Source organism: Tachysurus fulvidraco, chromosome 2, assembly GCF_022655615.1.
Source record: "Tachysurus fulvidraco isolate hzauxx_2018 chromosome 2, HZAU_PFXX_2.0, whole genome shotgun sequence".
Lineage (NCBI taxonomy): Eukaryota > Metazoa > Chordata > Actinopteri > Siluriformes > Bagridae > Tachysurus > Tachysurus fulvidraco.
In genome coordinates, this window is record NC_062519.1 from 71,463 (window position 1) to 83,962 (window position 12,500).

Genomic DNA, 12,500 nt, shown 5'->3' on the forward strand with positions numbered 1-12,500 from the left:
GACCGCTGAGGGGACGAGTGTTTAGAGCTGAGACAATAAAGAGAGACCGCTGAGGGGACGAGTGTTTAGAGCTGAGAGAATAAAGAGAGACCGCTGAGGGGACGAGTGTCTAGAGCTGAGACAATAAAGAGAGACCGCTGAGGGGACGAGTGTCTAGAGCTGAGAGAATAAAGAGAGACCGCTGAGGGGACGAGTGTTTAGAGCTGAGAGAATAAAGAGAGAGACCGCTGAGGGGACGAGTGTTTAGAGCTGAGACAATAAAGAGAGACCGCTGAGGGGACGAGTGTCTAGAGCTGAGAGAATAAAGAGAGACCGCTGAGGGGACGAGTGTTTAGAGCCGAGACAATAAAGAGAGACCGCTGAGGGGACGAGTGTTTAGAGCTGAGAGAATAAAGAGAGACCGCTGAGGGGACGAGTGTTTAGAGCCGAGACAATAAAGAGAGACCGCTGAGGGGACGAGTGTTTAGAGCTGAGAGAATAAAGAGAGACCGCTGAGGGGACGAGTGTCTAGAGCTGAGAGAATAAAGAGAGACCGCTCAGGGGACGAGTGTTTAGAGCTGCTATGTTACATTTTATTTTTCACATATCCAATTTTATGAAAGGAATTTGAGGTCAGGTTCAGCCATGATACAGCACCCTCTGGAGCAGAGAGGGTTAACCACTGCTCTCACTGTGCTTTTGTGTGTGTGTGTGTGTGTGTGTGTGTGTGTGTGTGTGTGTGTGTGTGTGTGTGTGTTTACAGGCTCATTGTACGTTTGGTAAACTTTAACCCAAACACACGTGAGATCTGTCGTCCCTCGGAGCTGCTGGCGATGATTGAGTCGTACATGACCAGCTTACACACAATGAGCGCCTTCATCAACATCGACATCAGCCGTGTCATGAAGAATGTTCTGTTGCAACACACACACCCCCTTGACTCACAAGGCACACACACCATCACCACGCTCTACACAAACTGGTACACACTCATACGGAATCCCTACACAACCTACACACACACAACCTACACACAGGAGTGTGTGACTTGCTTTGACAGTCATTACATTTTGTTCATATATGATGAGATGATAATAAGATGATAATTATTTGATTTCTGCTGAAGGTTTTTGGAGAGTTTGTTGCGGCAGGCGAGTGCCGGCGTCATCGCTCACTGTCCCACAATGCACTGCTTCAGTAACCTCAGTGTGGAGAATGTACAAAGCCTCAAAGCTGAGGAGTACTCAGACATCTGTGGTGAGATAGAGACCATGAACACAAACTCTGGATCATACACACTCGGGATTCACAAAATAAAACAATAAACATTTATTAGCAGCACAAAACTGGGTTAGGGTTCATATATCGTGTAAATGTGATCATGTAGAATTCATATTTATATGACTTTATGGATTGTGTGTGTGTGTGTGTGTGTGTGTGTGTGTGTGTGTGTGTGTGTGTGTGTGTGTGTGTGTGTAGAGTTACGAGCTTTGGCAAGGCTGATTGGTCCATATGGCATGAAGTTTCTTGGAGAGAACCTGATGTGGCACATCACGTCTCAGATCACTGAGCTAAAGGTTTAAAACATAATAATAACAGAAATAATAATAATAACAATAATAATAATAACAATAATAATAATAACAATAATAATAATAACAATAATAATAATAATAACAATAATAATAACAATAATAATAATAATAATAATAATAATAATAATAATTGTATTTAAATAAAAAATAAATTTTGTATTTAAATGATTTGCTAATTTTTGTGTTGTTCTGAGCAGAAGATGGTGTTTGAGAACATGGACATTTTGGTGCAGATCCGAGCAAATTTTGACAAACCTGAGATTACAATCAACCTTCAAAAGAGACTCACAGGTAGTCTCTCTCTCTCTCTCTCTCTCTCTCTCTCTCTCTCTCTGTCTCTCTCTCTCTCTCTGTCTCTCTCTCTCTCTGTCTCTCTCTCTCTCTCTCTCTCTCTCTCTCTCTCTGTCTCTCTCTCTCTCTGTCTCTCTCTCTCTCTGTCTCTCTCTCTGTCTCTCTCTCTCTCTCTCTCTCTCTCTCACACACACACACACACACACACACACACACACACACACACACACACACACACACACACACATTTAACATGTCATAAATACACCCCTGAAATGTTACATTATATTTTGTGTGTAAAGGGTGTGAGAATGTGTTGAAGCGTTTGACCATCATCGGAGTGATTCTGTCGTTTCGCACCATGACTCAGGAAGCTCTGGAGGAGGTACAACACTGAACCATAAATACTGTACTGTGTAATACATGTGTTATCTAGTGATGTACAGACAGATACAGTTCAGGTTGTAGTACACACACACACACACACACATACACACACACACCACACACACACCACACACACACCACACACACATACACATTACACACCACACACACCACACATCACACACCACACACACACACATCACACACCACAAACCACACACACACAACACATCACATGAAGGAAGTGAATTCAGTGTGTTAAAGGATAAAGAAATAATTATTCACTCAAGGTCGTTATCAGAGTCAGAGAGATGTTACATGACTATTTACTGAAACTAATTCATCATTTAATCCATAAAAATGTGCACAAAAATGTACAGCTTGTCAGGAACAGGATGTCTTTATGGGTAAAAATCCAGACCCAAATCCTGGGATAACATAAAAATGGGTAGAAAAACACTGGGCAAAGCCGAGCACCTGAGATAACACAACAGAAAACAAGACAGCAGGTACAGAATATATAAGATGGACATTCACGGATTAGGGATAGGGGGCGGGGCAAATACAGGAAATACACAAAACAAAAACCACAAAGCCAAAACAAGACAAAACAAAGCCTGCCAGATCGCCCCCTGGTGTTCAGACAGGGAACAGTCCATAGCATCCACGACACACCTTGAGATAAGTGATGTCCACTGTAATTTAAAGATTTAAGGGATTTAAAGGTATGACATTATTAATGAATCAGTTTTGTGGTATTTGTTTACTTAATGTTGTAAATAAATGATGTTCCATAGTTTGTGAAAATGTATTTAAAGCTAAAACAAATTCACTCAGACATTCAGACGGTGCTGAACTTCACACTCAAACAATTTCACAGAGAGTGGAACTGAGTGGAACCTGCCCCTGTTTAAACAAACTCCACCCCCTGCCTGTGTGTGTGTGTGTGTGTGTGTGTGTGTGTGTGTGTGTGTGTGTGTGTGTGTGTGTGTGTCCATGTTTGTCCTTTCTGGATAATGATGTGTGATTACTGAGAGTTGGTGTTTATTACAGTGTGAACTCCTGAGACTGCTGTGTGTTTGTGTCCTCAGCTCTGAATCAGTCTGACACATGTTCAGCAGCTACAGCCTGCTGTACATAAACACACACACACACACACACACACACACACACACACACACACACACACACACACACACGCATAGTGTAGTAGTATGTTTGTTTTATTGTTATGTACTTTTTGTATATAGGTGATGCACAAACACTGTCCATTCCTAATGGGACCAATCAAGTATGTGAGAGATCTGATCAACGCAGACGAACCTGACATCAAGGTGACACACACAGTTTGGGCTTTGTGACTGAGTCTCAATCATTAGTGCTGCTTTACATATTTTAGAGCTCTGCTGTGTTTACCTCTGCTGTGTTGACCTGTTGTGTAGGTATTGTTGAGTGTGTATGAGCTGGCGTGTTCCGCTGGTGTGCAGTGTGACATTGACCCAACCCTTGTTGCTGCCATCGCTAACATGCGCTCAGGTGAGTCACATTGGCACACAGTCTCATTTAACAAGTGAATTGATTAAGGGTGTAATTTAATCCTGTGTGTGTTGTGTGTGTGTTCAGACAACGCCTCAGTGGAGGAGGAATATAAACTGACTTGTCTGTTGTTGGTGTTCGCTGCTGTTTCACTGCCCATTCTCGCTATTGACCCAAACTCATTCTACAGCCGGGAACAAGGAGGTGAAAACACACAACCTAGAGTAAAGGCTGGGGTTAGTAAACAGGAAGTAAGCAGGAGGGTCATGTGACCTCTGTATTGAGTTTTTCTTTCTCTGCAGGTCACCAAAACAACATCCACTGTCTCGCTACCGCCATTAACCACCTCGCTGCTGCCATGTTCACTGTCCAGAACAAGAACATTGAACAGCACCTCCGCGAGTTCCTGCTGGTACACACACACACAGACACACACACACACAGACACAGACACACACACACACAGACACACACACACACACACACACACACACAGACACACACACACACACACACACACACACACACACACACACATACACACACAGACACACATACACACACACAGACACACACACACACACACACACACACACACACAGACACACACACACACACACACACACAGACACACACACAGACACACACACACACACACACACACACAGTCACACACACACACACACACACACACACACACACACACACACACATACACACACAGACACACATACACACACACACAGACACACACACACACACACACACATACACACACACACACACAGACACACACACACACAAACACACACACACACAGACACAGACACACACACACACACACACATATACACACACACACACAGACACACACACACACACACACAATGATAAAGTAGAAATGTTGCTGATGGTGTACGGTTTGTTTATAGATTGCGTCATCAGCATTATTGCAGCTTGGACAGAACATTGAAAAAGTGGAGATCAAACACAGAGCCTCGGTCTACCTGCTGCTGGACATGGTGCTCACTCCTTTATCACATTTACACACAGATGTCCATGATCATGTCTAAAACCCGCTAACATACAAACATACTAGATCTTTAACATCTCCTTGTTAACTAGTAATTACCTCATAGTGCAGGTCATGAATAATTTGTGTGTGTGTGTGTGTGTGTGTGTGTGTGTGTGTGTGTGTGTGTGTGTGTGTGTGTGTTGTAGATCGTGGACCAGTCTCCATTCCTCAGTCAGGATATGTTGGAGAACTGTTTCCCCTACGTGCTGCTGCGTAACGCCTACAGAGAAGTGCACAGGACTTTCATATACACTATGGGATAAATACACACACACACACACACACACTCACACACACACAATTTTATATATTTTATTATTTTTATTTTATCCTGTAATAAATTCATTATGAATCAACCGAAACTTAATAGTTTTGCCAGTGAGGATGAAATGAACTCATAATTCATTGTAATGTAACATTAATATGCACAGATATTTTTGGAATAAACCTGTTTATGATAGATAATAACATCCATTCTGTTTCCTAGGGTCTTTCCTTTCCTCGTTCTCTCTCAGTCATGTTCATGCCTCAGAAAAGAACAATAGTAAAGTAAAATGAGAGGGTGTGGCCAGGGCGGAGCTACACAGGGACATAAACAGGAAGAGTTCATGATGTGTAGAAATGAATCTAACTCTATGTTCTAATGATAAATAATCTTTCTTATCATAATAAATTATTATTAATTATTAATAATTATTCAAGTAAATGTTTCATTTGCTGTATGAAACTTTCCTTAAATAAAATCCTGCTCTGTTTGTCTTTATTATGGTTTCTGTATCTCGGTGTTATAATCGTGTTACATGCATTTTTATCTGATAAATTCTCATTTGTGTCTATTATTTCATGCAGAGAGCAAAATATTGCATTTCCAAGTTCATTGTTTTATATATTAGTGCTGTGATGGTGTGTATGATGGGTCATGGACACTGACTCGCTGACTGTGTGATCCATTAGGTTAGTTGGTACTCAGTATTCTTTAAGGGTTAAGTGAAAAAAAAGCTTTTGGCAAAATCTAAAATTGCTGACAGGAAGTGCACTCGAATTTCAGATGTTGGTGTTCATTCACTTCAGAGTTCACCAGGGAATGAGAGTTGTTACAGTTCTTGACCACTATGTGGCATAGTCCCAGAATGCTTTGGGTAATGGCTGTAATTTCAGACACAGATGTACTCCTGAGATCCACCTCACATCCTGATGTAGACTTCTCCAGCAGGTTACAGCAGAAGGGCTTTGATAATCTTTTGTCTCAAGATGACGTGAGCCAAATGTAGTGAGAACTGAAGACAATTTTGAGGAGGAATTGCAAAAATGGCAGGTTATTGTATAGATTGAACAGAATGTAGAGCTGCTATAAGAACTGTTGTATAGAGTCATGATATTAGACACAAAACTCCAGTTTGGTATGAAGATGAAGTAAGTATCGGACCTACAAAAGGTTATGATGTAAAACTTGACAGGGAGCTTCTATTTTAGCCAAGTCCAGGTTTAACCCTGTAACAGACAAGGTGTTACCGGTTTCTTTTGTGTTTTCTTCCTTTTATGTTTGTTGATTTCTTAGGGGTAGCTGCAAGCAGGGTTGTAGTACCTCTGGGAGCAGCTTGGGGGCACTAGTGCCGGGAGGTAACCAGCATATAAGCTGACCTACCATAGAAGCAAATTTGTTGGTAGAGGGAAGCCTCATGGTTTCCAATCAAGCTACCTTGTTACCTTTGTTGTTAAAGTCCTAATTGAGAACTCTGAGTTTCTGCTCAATTGTAAGTATGGATTACGATGTAATCCTCCTGGTTTGTTGTTAAAAAGATACTAATGTTAGTTGTTTGTTTTCTTTCTAGAAAGGATTTTTGATTATTTTTGCTTGTTTTGGGTCACAAATGTCTCTTTCACTACGGATCAGGGGATTAAAAACATTGCATCGCACTCAAATAACCGTTTGGATTTCAAGCTCATCTCATCCCACAAACATTATCACTTATCAGAAAAACTGAATACGGACTCATTGACTTGGAGGGAAAAGGAAGAAGGGGCCAACGCTTGCTTTTGGGTTTGTTCATTGTCTGGGGGTGTGTGGGCACTTACAGAGGGTTAAAAATAAAACGATTGTAAAAGTTCATTTGTTTCATGAATGTGTATCAGTACAGGTCAAAATTCTGAACCCCTCAGAGTAACAGCTAAATCAAAGGAGGTGATAAGGGTTAAACCTGGGCTTGGGTTAGGGTTGTAACACACATACACACACACTCACAGACACACACAGACAGACACACACACATACACACACACACACATATACACATACGTGTGTATGTGTGTGTTTGTGCATATGTCTGTGTGTGTGTCTGTGTGTGTGTGTGTGTGTGTGTGTGTGTCTGTGTGTGTGTGTGTCTGTGTGTGTGTGTGTGTGTGTGTGTGTGTGTGTGTATGTCTGTGTGTGTGTATGTCTGTGTGTGTGTGTGTGTTACAACCCTAACCCAAGCCCAGGTTTAACCCTAACCTAAGCCCAGGTTTAACCCTAACCCAAGCCCAGGTCTAACCCTAACCCTAACCTAAGCCCAGGTCTAACCCTAACCCTAACCTAAGCCCAGGTCTAACCCTAACCCTAACCTAAGCCCAGGTCTAACCCTAACCCTAACCTAAGCCCAGGTCTAACCCTAACCCTAACCTAAGCCCAGGTCTAACCCTAACCCTAACCTAAGCCCAGGTTTAACCCTAACCCAAGCTAGAGCTCAGTTCTCTCACTGTGATATAAAAGTTAAAGTTAAGCACTTTATTTAAACATACACAATTTTCACATTTCATTTATTTATTTCTTATTTTGAAATGTAGCCCAACTTTTATTTATTGAATGAGAGAATGTTATACATATCTACAATCATACATACGTTCAGTTCTATGTTACGTGACAATAAAAAAAAAGTTTTTGAATTGTACTGAATTTATTTGATTTGACAGTCAGGTATTGATTACTAGGCTACATAAATATATCACACTCACTAGTGAGACATTATGATCTTTCTTCAAGAAATTTTCTCTTACTGAACCTCTTTAAATTTTAGTTGAATATCTCTGATGTAGATCATGAACATTTCCACCCATACAAAGGTAGCAGACATTTCACAGGTGTAGCTTAAAAAACCCTGAGGGACAGAAAAAACAGCAAACGCACAATAGCAATATTTACCTTTCAAACATGGGTTATTACAGGGCTGACAACAAACATGGGTTATTACAGGGCTGACAACAAACATGGGTTATTACAGGGCTGACAACAAACATGGGTTATTACAGGGCTGACAACAAACATGGGTTATTACAGAGCTGACAACAAACATGAGTTATTACAGGGCTGACAACAAACATGGGTTATTACAGGGCTGACAACAAACATGTGTTATTACAGAGCTGACAACAAACATGGGTTATTACAGGGCTGACAACAAACATGGGTTATTACAGGGCTGACAATAAACATGGGTTTTTACAGGGCTGACAACAAACATGGGTTATTACAGAGTTGACAACAAACATGGGTTATTACAGGGCTGCCTACAAACATGTGTTATTACAGAGCTGACAACAAACATGGGTTATTACAGGGCTGACAACAAACATGGGTTATTACAGGGCTGACAACAAACATGGGTTATTACAGAGCTGACAACAAACATGGGTTATTACAGGGCTGACAACAAACATGGGTTATTACAGGGCTGACAACAAACATGGGTTATTACAGGGCTGACAACAAACATGGGTTATTACAGGGCTGACAACAAACATGGGTTATTACAGGGCTGACAACAAACATGGGTTATTACAGGGCTGACAACAAACATGGGTTATTACAGGCCTGACAACAAACATGGGTCATTACAGGGCTGACAACAAACATGGGTCATTACAGGGCTGACAACAAACATGGGTTATTACAGGGCTGACAACAAACATGGGTTATTACAGGGCTGACAACAAACATGGGTTATTACAGAGCTGACAACAAACATGGGTTATTACAGGGCTGACAACAAACATGGGTTATTACAGGGCTGACAATAAACATGGGTTTTTACAGGGCTGACAACAAACATGGGTTATTACAGAGTTGACAACAAACATGGGTTATTACAGGGCTGCCTACAAACATGTGTTATTACAGAGCTGACAACAAACATGGGTTATTACAGGGCTGACAACAAACATGGGTTATTACAGGGCTGACAACAAACATGGGTTATTACAGGGCTGACAACAAACATGGGTTATTACAGGGCTGACAATAAACATGGGTTTTTACAGGGCTGACAACAAACATGGGTTATTACAGAGTTGACAACAAACATGGGTTATTACAGGGCTGCCTACAAACATGTGTTATTACAGAGCTGACAACAAACATGGGTTATTACAGGGCTGACAACAAACATGGGTTATTACAGGGCTGACAACAAACATGGGTTATTACAGGGCTGACAACAAACATGGGTTATTACAGGGCTGACAACAAACATGGGTTATTACAGAGCTGACAACAAACATGGGTTATTACAGGGCTGACAACAAACATGGGTTATTACAGGGCTGACAACAAACATGGGTTATTACAGGGCTGACAACAAACATGGGTTATTACAGAGCTGACAACAAACATGGGTTATTACAGGGCTGACAACAAACATGGGTTATTACAGGGCTGACAACAAACATGGGTTATTACAGGGCTGACAACAAACATGGGTTATTACAGAGCTGACAACAAACATGGGTTATTACAGGGCTGACAACAAACATGGGTTATTACAGGGCTGACAACAAACATGGGTTATTACAGGGCTGACAACAAACATGGGTTATTACAGGGCTGACAACAAACTTGGGTTATTACAGGGCTGACAACAAACTTGGGTTATTACAGAGCTGACAACAAACATGGGTTATTACAGAGCTGACAACAAACATGGGTTATTACAGGGCTGACAACTTTCGAGTTCATCTTAGAGTGAGATGGGGGCGGGGCTTTGGTTATGGGGAGGGGCTTGTGAAAATCCTTGAGTTAGCATAAGTGTATTAAGTATATACTGATTGTCAATTAGTATGAAGTATTTGGTATCTGTACAGAATTTCTTGGGAGATTTACATTACATTTAATTTTCACAAACATTTTACAGAAATAGGATTAACATGTTCACAGATTAACATGTTCACAGATTAACATGTGATTAACATGTTCACAGACTAACATGTGATTAGCATGTTCACAGATTAACATGTGATTAACATGTTCACAGATTAACATGTGATTAGCATGTTCACAGATTAACATGTGATTAGCATGTTCACAGACACGGAGCTCCCTCACTGACCTGCCTGCGTTCACACGGTGCAGATGGGAGGGAGAACGGCTGACTACACAGTTTATGGGAATAAATTGTGTATTTCCCCCACGATTGTCACATAAAACTCACTACAGTCTGTCTGCTCTCTCTGTGCGTTGCTTTGTGAGATCATGTGGCGGGATTTGTTTTTCCCTCACTGCTGCTCGAGTGTGCGTGAGTATATGGGGGTGTGGCATGCGAATATGGGGGTGTGGCGTGAGAATATGGGGGTGTGGTGTGAGTATATGGGGGTGTGGTGTGAGTATATGGGGGTGTGGTGTGAGTATATGGGGGTGTGGTGTGAGAATATGGGGGTGTGGTGTGAGTATATGGGGGTGTGGTGTGAGTATATGGGGGTGTGGTGTGAGTATATGGGGTGTGGTGTGAGTACTCATGGGGTGTGGTGTGCAGTCTCTGGGTGTGTGGTGTGAGTCTCTGGGGGTGTGGTGTGCGTCTCTGGGGTGTGGTGTGCGTCTCTGCGGGTGTGGTGTGCGTCTCTGGGGGTGTGGTGTGCGCCTATGGCGGTGTGGTGTGCGTCTCTGGGGGTGTGGTGTGCGTCTCTGGGGGTGTGGTGTGCGTATCTGCGGGTGTGGTGGGCCCTATGGGGGGTGTGGTGTGCGTCTATGGGGGGTGGTGTGGCGTCTCTGGGGGTGTGGTGTGCGACCTCATGGGGTGTGGTGGGCGTCTCTGGGGGTGTGGTGTGCGTCTCCTGGGGGTGTGGTGTGCGTCTATGGGGGGTGTGGTGGGAGCCTCTGGGGGTGTGGTGTGCGTCTACTGGGGGGTGGTGGTGCGTCTATGGGGGTTGTGGTGTGCGACTCTGGGGTGTGGTGTGCGTCTCTGGGGGTGTGGTGTGCTTCTCTGGGGGTGTGGTGTGAGTATCTGGGGTGTGGTGTGCGTCTCTGGGGTGTGGTGTGCGTCTCTGGTGTTTTTTCGTCTCTGGGGGTGTGGTGTGCAGTCTATGGGGGTGTTGTGTGGTCTATGGGGGTGTGGTGTGCGTATCTGGGGGCGTGGTGTGCGTCTCTGGGGGTGTGGTGTGCGTCTCTGTGGGTTTGGTGTGAGCTCTGGGGTGTGTTGTGTGTCGTCTTGGGTGGTGTGCTTCTCTGTTGGTGGTGTGCGTCTCTGGGGTGTGTGTGTGAGTCTCTGTTGTGTGTGTGTTTGTGGGTGGGGGTGTGGTGTGGTCTCTTCTGGGGGTGTGGGTGTGCGTCTCTGGGGTGTGGTGTGCGTCTCTGGGGGTGTGGTGTGCGTCTCTGGGGTGTGGTGTGCGTCTCTGGGGGTGGTGGTGTGCGTCTCTGGGGGTGGGTGTGCGTCTCTGGGGTGGGTTGGGGGTGGTGGGTGTTCTTGGGGTGGGGTGGCGTCTCTGGGGTGTGGGTGTGCGTCTCTGGGGGTGTGGTGTGGCGTCTCTGGGGTGTGGTGTGCGTCTCTGGGGTGTGGTGGTGCGTCATCTGGGGGTGTGGTGTGACGTCGCTGGGGGTGTGGTGTGCGTCTCTATGGGGGTGTGGTGTGCGTCTCTGGGGGGTGGTGTGCGTATCTCGGGGTGTGGTGGGTGCGTCTCTGGGGGTGTGGTGTGCGTCTCTGGGGGGTGTGGTGTGCGTCTCTGGGGTGTGGTGTGCGTCTCTGGGGGTGTGGTGTGCGTCTCTGTTGGGGTGTGGTGTGCTGTCTCTGGTGGGGGTGTGGTGTGCGTCTCTGGGGGTGTGGTGTGCTCTCTGGGGTGTGGTGTGCGTCTCTGGGGGTGTGGTGTGCGTCTCTGGGGGTGTGGTGTGCGTCTCTGTGGGTGTGGTGTGCTCTCTGGGGGGTGTGGTGTGCGTCTCTGGGAGGTGTGGTGTGCGTCTCTGGGGGTGTGGTGTGCGTCTCTGGGGGGTGTGGTGTGCGTCTCTGGGGGTGTGGTGTGGTCTCTCTGGGGGTGTGGTGTGCGTCTCTGGGGGGTGTGGTGTGAGCTTGCGGGGGTGTGGTGTGCGTCTCTGGGGGTGGGTGGTGTGCGTCTCTGGGGTAGGTGGTGTGCGTCTCTGGGGGTGTGTGTGCGTCTCTGGGGTGTGGTGTGCTCCTGGGTGGGGTGGCGTCGCTGGGTTGGTGTGCGTCTCCTGGGGGTGTGGTGTGCGTCTCTGGGGGGTGTGGTGTGCGTTCTCTGCTGGGGGTGTGTGTGTCGTCTCTGGGGGTGTGGTTGTGCGTCTCTGGGGTGTGGTGTGTGCGTCTCTGGGGGGTGTGGTGTGCGTACTCTTGGGGTGGGTGTGCGTCTCTGGGGGTGTGGTGTGCGTCTCTGGGGGTGTGGTG

The 12,500-nt window shown here is 45.0% G+C and overlaps 2 protein-coding genes across 3 annotated transcripts in view; both read left to right on the forward strand.

Annotated features, from left to right (window-relative positions):
* nckap1l (NCK associated protein 1 like) overlaps positions 1-5,626 on the forward strand; it is a 16,033-nt gene extending 10,407 nt beyond the window's left edge. The window contains exons 21-31 of the mRNA XM_047810158.1: positions 743-961; positions 1,106-1,236; positions 1,459-1,556; positions 1,772-1,865; positions 2,168-2,250; positions 3,503-3,586; positions 3,695-3,788; positions 3,876-3,992; positions 4,091-4,200; positions 4,721-4,810; positions 5,010-5,626. Coding sequence (XP_047666114.1) covers positions 743-961; positions 1,106-1,236; positions 1,459-1,556; positions 1,772-1,865; positions 2,168-2,250; positions 3,503-3,586; positions 3,695-3,788; positions 3,876-3,992; positions 4,091-4,200; positions 4,721-4,810; positions 5,010-5,126 — 1,237 coding nt within the window. The 3' untranslated portion in view covers positions 5,127-5,626. The remainder of the gene's footprint in view (positions 1-742; positions 962-1,105; positions 1,237-1,458; positions 1,557-1,771; positions 1,866-2,167; positions 2,251-3,502; positions 3,587-3,694; positions 3,789-3,875; positions 3,993-4,090; positions 4,201-4,720; positions 4,811-5,009) is intronic.
* A 117-nt stretch (positions 5,627-5,743) lies between these two features.
* LOC113643965 (calcium/calmodulin-dependent 3',5'-cyclic nucleotide phosphodiesterase 1B-like) overlaps positions 5,744-12,500 on the forward strand; it is a 20,595-nt gene continuing 13,838 nt past the window's right edge. For both annotated transcript variants that reach the window (XM_047810165.1, XM_047810169.1), the window contains exons 1-2: positions 5,744-6,617; positions 6,696-6,904. The gene's annotated coding sequence lies outside the window, so the exon portion shown is untranslated. The remainder of the gene's footprint in view (positions 6,618-6,695; positions 6,905-12,500) is intronic.